Source organism: Pygocentrus nattereri, chromosome 14 (assembly GCF_015220715.1).
Source record: "Pygocentrus nattereri isolate fPygNat1 chromosome 14, fPygNat1.pri, whole genome shotgun sequence".
NCBI classification, from domain to species: domain Eukaryota; kingdom Metazoa; phylum Chordata; class Actinopteri; order Characiformes; family Serrasalmidae; genus Pygocentrus; species Pygocentrus nattereri.
The window spans coordinates 19,246,627-19,254,955 of NC_051224.1; the positions used below are offsets into that span (position 1 = coordinate 19,246,627).

General features: G+C 39.9%; 1 protein-coding gene across 3 annotated transcripts in view; it reads right to left on the reverse strand.

Moving 5' to 3' along the window:
- kcnh6a (potassium voltage-gated channel, subfamily H (eag-related), member 6a) overlaps positions 1-2,528 on the reverse strand; it is an 89,609-nt gene extending 87,081 nt beyond the window's left edge. Inside the window, exons 1-2 of one of the 3 annotated variants that reach the window (XM_017697493.2) lie at positions 2,271-2,528; positions 1,780-1,967 (exon numbers count right to left, since the gene is read on the reverse strand). In XM_017697493.2, the coding sequence (XP_017552982.2) occupies positions 1,780-1,855 (76 nt within the window). In that variant the 5' untranslated portion in view covers positions 1,856-1,967; positions 2,271-2,528. The other 2 variants (XM_017697495.2, XM_017697494.2) reach the window with 2 other exon arrangements.
- Positions 2,529-8,329: the final 5,801 nt, after the last annotated feature.

Genomic DNA, 8,329 nt, shown 5'->3' on the forward strand with positions numbered 1-8,329 from the left:
GGCCTAAAAAGGTGATTCATAAAGTGTGGGTTTTAATGTGTGTGCGCCAAATGAATTGCAACGCTTACAGGGGAGAAACTCCGCCAATTTTTAATAAGTTGCACATAATTAAATGGTTAGAATGTAAACAAAGCCATTCAGAGTGGTTTGGTGTGAAATGCTCTGCTCTAGAGAAACCGAGTCAGAATTCTTCACAGCGGTGGTGACAGGAACCAGACGTCTGAAGACTTTAACCCCTTAAATGGCCAAGGTCCTCCAACAGGCCCAAAGCTTTTACACACCTCTACACCCTAGGAATAGCTCAAACAGTTTGAACTGAAGGCCAGTAGATACTGCATAATGAGCCTTAGTATGCAATGAGTCTGGGATTTTAAGGGGTTAATTCCTCTGAAAGCTCTCTCCCTGGTTATGAACATGCTTTCTCATGCTTGAGACAATGCTTTACGACAGTTCTGTGATGCAGTTTTGGCCTAAAACGTCTTGTTAATCCATTTGTTTTAATCCTGGTGTCAAAACAATCCCCAAAGGCAACACATTTTTTTCAGAATTTCAATGTATATCACCATCATCAACATTACATATCTCACCGCTGTCATCTCCATTTTTTTCATTTTTCAGTTTTTCACATTGGAAAATTCCTGTTGCCTTGCAAGAAAGTCTGGCTCCACTGACTTAACATTAAAAGTAAAGTATGTTTGTTCCTTCTCCTGTAAAGTTACTGTTTTGGTGATATGAGGTTCTGTTCTGACAGCAGCGATATATTGGTTCACTGGCAGTTCTGGATAGTAAATAAAATGGCTATACTTGTGTTATAGATATCTGGACCCCTGGCTCTTATCACCACCACTGAAAAGACATCTGACTCTGAATTTCTCTATAATTAATGATTTACCATCAGACCACTCTGAATGACTTTGTTTACATTGCAACAAAGTAATTCTGCAAAAATGACATGAGTGTAAAAGGCAGCTGTTATTGCTTTGTTGCTACACACAAAATGCTAATTATGGTGTTTTTGCAGGTTTATGGTTCAACACTTGTTCAACAGGAGAAATACAGCCCTTCCCATGAGAGCTTATAACGTATTACAAGTCCTTTTATTTTGCCACTTGATTTCCAGCGTAAAAAATAATGGGCCAGGAAGGTAATTGTTAAGTCATAGTTTTCACACTAAGAGGACGTTACAACAGCACGTTATAACGTGTTTTAAGACCATGTTCTTAGTTTGGAACAGGTAAATACTAATCACATGAGTGCATGGTGCACACTAAGAGAAACACAGCACCCTGTGTTCGCTTATAACGTGTTCTAATGAGCTTTCAGCAGTTCACCACTGCTTTGACATGGAAAAAGCTTGTTAATGTTGGTCTTCTGTGTTTTACATGAATAAAACGGTATACACTAAGACAGCTTTAGCGGTTTAAGAGCTTTTAGAGCCGGGCGTATTGAACACTGCATTCACACACGAAGCTAAAAAACACTGAAAAGACTCTTTGGTCACAAAAGTCACACTGAGTACACAAACGGCGGCAGAGGTTTAGATCAGATGAGACACAAGGAGGAAGTCAGTTTCTTACTCGCCAGCTTCTTCTTCGAATTCTCCCGTTCCACCTTAAATGGTGCAGGAGTTGCATTCTGGTGCCCCATTCTGGCGCCTTGTGCCCAGTGTAACTGCGGCACCTTTTAAGGTGGAACGGGAGAATTCGATTAAGTACGTTAGCTGACTTCAGCCTCGTCAAGGAGAGCTTAGGTTAGAGAAAAAAAAGTTGTTTCTCTTACTCTGTCCGTCGAATTTGCGGATGATGGTGTCCAGATAGGTGTTCTGGAGGGCGACGTGTCCGCGACGGACGGGCATTTTCAACTCTTCAAAAAAATATCTGGAATTTTCCTGCTGTTTTTCTGTTGTCTGCTCCTTCTTCACGGCGAGGCGATGTAGGAGGACGGTGAGCCGCAACAGGAGCACATGGCTGCAGAACAAGTGCTCATTAGGCGAGGGAAGAAAGATAGGAGGAACGGAAGACAGAAATAGAAAAATAAAGGAAGAAAGACAAAGGAAATACAGAAATCGAACACAGTGATCGAGGCGGTAACGGTTGCCAAGGCTACGCGCGCGAACGTAGCCAGTGGCTAGCAGGACTTAAAAAGAAAATAATAATTGAATATGAAAATAACTTTTCCAACGATTTAATAACAAGAAACACGTCAGTGTTACAATAAAATCTGAGTACATTTTAGGAAAAAATATATATACATATAAATAGTATTTTTACTGTCGCGCGCGCTGGAGAGAAGCGCCGTTTCCCCGGATCGCTCCGGAAAGCCGTTGAGACAGCGATAAGAAAACGGAGAGATATGAAGAGGAAATATGTCACATTTAAGAAAAGAAAAACAGCCGGAGTGTTGGCTCCCTGAGAGCGAACAGCCTCGACTCCCTGTCACAGACCCGCATTTAATCTGTCACTGACTCCGTTTAGTGAAGGGAGGGAGTCAACTCGACACAGCTGTCACCTCTGACAGAGGCCAGATGCGCTCTGTTCACCTTAGCATCTCTCTCTCTCTCTCTCTCTCTCTCTCTCTCTCTCTCTCTCTCTCTCTCACTCTGTCACTCTCTCTCTGTCACTCACTCTTTCACTCTTTTTCTCTCTCACTCACCCTCTCTTACTCTCTCTTTCTCACTCACTCTCTTTCTTCCTCTTTTTCTCTCTCACTCACTCTCTCTTTCACCCCTTCCCTTTCACTCTTTCTCTCTCTCACTATCTCTCTCTTTCTCTTTCTTTCTGTCCCGCTCTTTCTCTCTCTCTCACTCTTTTTTCTCACTTCCTCTCTCACTCTTTCTCTCTTTCGGTGTCTTGCTCTTTTTCTCTCTCTTCTTTCTTTCACACTCTCTCTCTCACAGCAAAATCAGCATTTGCTGAATTTAACATAATGGGAAAAATTAAACATAAAATGTTCCCTGTGCAAAATTTATGGCACATTTTAATATTTTATGTTGTATTTTTCCCATATTTTAAACTCGGTAATTTAGGTATTTTCAGTTCAAAAAGTTATCAAAACATGTAATTAGCTACGTATATGATTCTGGCCATCAGTACTAATGTGTTCAAAACTGCCTGAATTCCAGGGGCTCGGAGGCCTGGAATTTCAGTGGACGCCAATCCATGCTTGGCTTTTGTATTAACAATTAATTTTTATTAACTGAACTCAGAGGGAAAACACACAAACAGAAGTTACCGTTACAGGCTTTCAGAGTGTTGGATTACATCATGACACTGTCTATGGTTGTAATCTATACCACCTTCGTTTTATAGCTTGTTTATATCAGGTAGATAAGGATCACTAGCTGTCACCATTGGACTTTCCCAGTCCTGTCCATGTGTTCGTATTTTGGTTTAGCCCATGTGCGTTTGTTTTGGTCCAGCCCCCTCATTTCATGACTCTGCCCCTGATTGTCTCCACCTGTTTTCCACCGGTCCCTCGTTTTCCCTGAGTATTTGAGCCCTGTGTTTGCCCCTTGTGTTTGCTGGTCTTTGTTGGTTGTTCTGGTTAATGTGTGTTGTTTGAACCTGCTTATTGTTTATTGTTTGTCTGTCATGTCTGCCCTCTGTTCAATCCGTGTTGGCTCTATGACCGTGGACTGTTACGACTATGACCCTGGATTTGCCCTTAATAAATCTCGCTTATCTCAGCACGTGCGTCCACCTCCTCACTCCCCGTTACACTAGTCAAGTTTATCGCATGTAGTTCAATGAAAAGAAAAAAAGAAAATGATGTCCTCAAAGGGCATTCACATATATATATATATATATATATATATATATATATATATATATATATATATATATATATATGGCTGCTGTCGGAACAAAACCTTGCATCTCTAAAATGGTAACTTTACAGGAGAAGGACAAAGCATATATTACTTTCAATGTAAGTCAATGGAACCAGACATTTTTCAAAGTAATTTTTGCCCATTATCTTGGTCCATCTTTCTTGAAATTTAAACACAATATAAAGGCCAACGTGCATTTTCAAATTTTCCTAAAACGGAAAAATCAACAAAATAACACAGGACAAGGACAAAACATACTCTACTTTCAATATTTATCAATGGAAGCAGACTTAACCCCCCCCCAAAGGTGTTCTATCGGGTTGAGGTCAGGACTCTGTGCAGGCCAGTAAAGTTCTTTCACACCAAACACACTCATCCATGTCTTTATGGACCTTGCTTTGTGCAAGAAAGTACAGAAAGGGGCCATCCCCAAACTGTTCCCACAAAGTTGTGAGCTTGAAATTGTCCAAAATCTCTTGGTCTGCTGAAGCATTAAGAGTTTCTTTCACTGGAACTAAGGGGCCGAGCCCAACTCCTGAAAAACAATCCCATGCCATAATCCCCCCTCCACCAAACTTTACACTTGGCACAATGCAGTCAGAGAAGTACCGTTCTCCTGGCAACCACCAAACCAAGAGTCGTCCATCAGATTGCCAGACGGAGAAGTGTGATTCGTCACTCCAGAGAACACGTCTCCACTGCTCTAGAGTGCAGTGGCACCACTTTACACCACTGCATTTGATGCTTTGCATTGCGCTTGGTGATGTAAGGCTTGGATTCAGCTGCTCTGCTTTGGAAACTCATTCCATGAAGCTTTCTACACTGTTCTTGAGCTAATCTGAAGGCCACATGAAGTTTGGAGGTCTGTAGTGATTGTCTCTGCAGAAAGTTGGTGACCTCTGCGCACTATGCACTTCAGCATCTGCTGACTCCGCTCTGTCATTTTACGTGGCCTACCACTTAGTACCTGAGTTGCTGTCGTTTCCAATCACTTCCACTTTGTTATAATACCACTGACAGTTGACTCTGAAATATTTAGTAGTGAGGAAATTTCATGACTGGACTTCTTTCACTAATGTTTGTAGTTGACAGAAGACTGTGAAGGCTACTCAGGCAGCAAATGATCAGTGACTATTTTAAGAATATTAGACTTATTAGGATTAAAACTTGCTAGATTTGCTTTCTAATGGGAACTGGTTTTATGGTTACTTTAGATCCGGTTAATAAACCATCAAATGCATCTTGAAAATGCCTGTTAAATGGTTAAGAGTCCTTTACACTGTGATTTGAATCCAGCAGGAAAACACTACATACCATTAGTGACTACTGGATACCAATGATTTCTATAACTGTTTTCAGCAGGGTTGAATGGCATAGTGGTGTACATATAAATGCTTCCCACCTGGACTGCAGCCTAGCTTTTCAAACACAGCTATTAAAATGTCAAAATCAGGGCCCAAAACTTGCTACAGTCAAAACATAACCTGCCAAAGTTGTAGTAAATGTAGACCATTGTATAACCAGCTTCAATCATTTTAAATCCAAAGAGAGGAGTTTACCACATACAGACCTAGAATTCTATCTCAGGCATGCCCTAAGACTCAACAGGGCCTGGATCTCATCATGCTGTCTATATTCATGATGTCTGTGCAGAGATGAGAGCGAATCTTGAATGCACAACATGGAAGGAGGTCAAATAAATCCAAAGTTGACATGTGTGTTTAGTTTACATGACTAATTGTGGTTTTGCTTCTAAAGACAATAGTAAAACTTAGAAGTCAAGACTTGGCTCCTTTCAGAAAGGAAGAGGCCGATCAATGAGAGAAAACAACAGCATAAGCCGGTACACTTCACTCCTGAAGTTTAATAGCGTCCAAGAAGCTCCAAAATCAAGACACCAATAAAATGAGATTAACACCCCTCTTTCTGAGAAGCCAACAAATTGTTTGCCAAATAAAGCAGCAGGACACAGCTGGAGTGGTGTGTCTCATCTCGTTTTTCGTGGAAAGCCAAGCAGAGTCAAGATAATATTCCTAAATAAGATCAGTGGCAATATCTAAAAAATATTTTTCAGGTTTGTGAAATGTATAACACTGTTTATGAGCCATAGATCTCAAGCATTCGTTTTCTAGCTCAGAAAACGTGTCTTCTGCAGGGGTCTCTGAGGGGGTTACTTTCTTCCTCTTCCATTTGTATGCACACACACAGGGCACACGAGGACAGCAAACGAGCAGGTGTGGTTTTTTAAGAGGTAGCACAGAAACCCCTGGTCACTAATCTCTAATCTAAGGAGTATGCTGGTCCTTATGATTGTGTAGTGCAGATCTGCCCAAAAAGGTGGTCCATGGGTCAAAGTTGGCCCCTGAAGATGTTGGCTTGGACTGATAGAGTTACTTATCCCCTCATGTAACGAGAGAGCAAACATATTTGTACATTATATATAACTCATCGAGTTATTACTTTCCTTTTGGACTCCACACACACAGCCAAAGAAGATCATTTTCTCTGTTAAAACATACAAGAACCATTGTATTATCTTCATTTAATGTTATTTCAACATATTATGATCCTTTTCTTCATACCAAGCATGAAAAAAATCATTGATATTATACTAATGTTTCAGTAGCTAGTTAGCTAATTTTCCTATTCCACCTTAAATGGTCCAGCAGTTCTGATGCCTGAAGCGCCAGAATGTAACTGCTGCTCCATTTAATGTGTAACAGGAAGATTCAAAGCAGGCGAATATCTAACTTCAGCTTCATATCACTGAAGAATTAGGGGAGGGTGATAATAAATAATTGCCCCTTTTTGAAAGCATATGATTCTCTAAATGTAACTAAAGCCCAGCAGTGAGGAGCTGAACTTTACCCTCCTCTGCTGTCACTGCAGATTGGCAGGGTCGCCTACAGAGCAGCGCTAGTAGCCTGATAATGAAGTAATGTTATTTTTAATTTAAGGGTCAAGGAGACACTTGAAAACAAGGGGTAAAAATAAGAAATGGGATTGGGCCTTACTTTCATAAATGTAAAAGTTGCATTAGTTTCATATTAGTATGAGTATGTTACAGTAATATAACAGTATATCAGTTTCTGTATCATTTATACTAATAATAACCAGGTTTTATAACTAAATAGTAATATAAAATAATATAAATAAAAACAGCAGTTTAAAGGGTTAAGCATTTCATTACTATCTTAGTATATAAGCCTCAATAAGTATTTGTTTATTACTAGTTAATACAGTTGCACTATATTAGTTAATATTACAAGTGATGAAATTTTACGGTTATAAAATGTCTAGCATGTAAATAATTGTGAATATAAAGTTTGTTGAGGAATCAGTTTTTATTACTTACATACAAGACATTTAAGACAGAATTGGTGTAAGAAGTTTCAGATGAGCTTGTGCCACTGCCTGTGTCAGTGTGTGTGCTCTGTGTGTGTGTGTGTGTGTGTGTGTGTGTGATGGTACTGGGCAGGTTCTGTGTTTTGTCTGAGTGGGCTTGATGAGATGAGAGCTAAACTTAGCCGTCAGCAGCACATGCCTCCTCATGGCTCTGGGACAGCAGAGCGAGAGTCTGTGTTTGGGCTGTTTGTGCTGTTTTTGATTCAGGTGAGAGTTAAAACACTTTTCAGCTGTTTGAGTTGTCACTGTTACAGCTCCTTTTAGTTATAGCTTTGTTTCAAACCTTGTGAAAAAGAGTTCTAGTGATATTACACTTTCCCTACCGGATCCCTATAAGAATGGTTTATTCCTACACATTTACTGCGGACACTATTACTGTAAGACAACACTACAGCAATATTATACAGAGATTATTGTTATTATATATTAAAGCACTCCTTCAGAAAAAAGTACTAATTTGTATATTTCAGGGTACAAACACTGTCACTGTTGTGATACCCTCAAGGGTACATCTACAGTACAGCTCAATTGAGTAGTTTTTATACAATTACGGCTTTTAAGCTGTACTGACTTTTATTTTATTTTTCTATTTAAAACATATCTGTCCTCTGTGTATAACCTTTAAAACTCATTCAAGATAGAAACCAGGACATGAAGGACATCATACCTTTGAGGTACACTTACATTGCTTGTATCTTGGTGGACAAATGCTTATGTGTACAGCCTTTTTTGACAATATATATAAACCTTATGGTTTAATATAGATCCTTTTCTGGAAGTCATGCTCTTCATGTCCATCGTGTTCATGTCTTCCTCAGTGTGAAGATCAGGTTCTCTCTAAATTATGGTGTCAATTTCCTTTTCCAAACATATATTGGGACTCTTCTGGCCCAGACGTGGAGTTAGCAACAGTGGGCAATAGTCTTGAGGGAGTGCCATCACTAATACTGCATTCTACACTCATTCAGCACTTAACATGAACACTTTACTAATACTGGTTAGCCTTTGCTCTCAAAACAGGCTCAATTCTTTGTGGCATGGATTCCACAAGATGTGGGAACATTCAGATCCGGATTCAGATCCAGTGACTGGGAA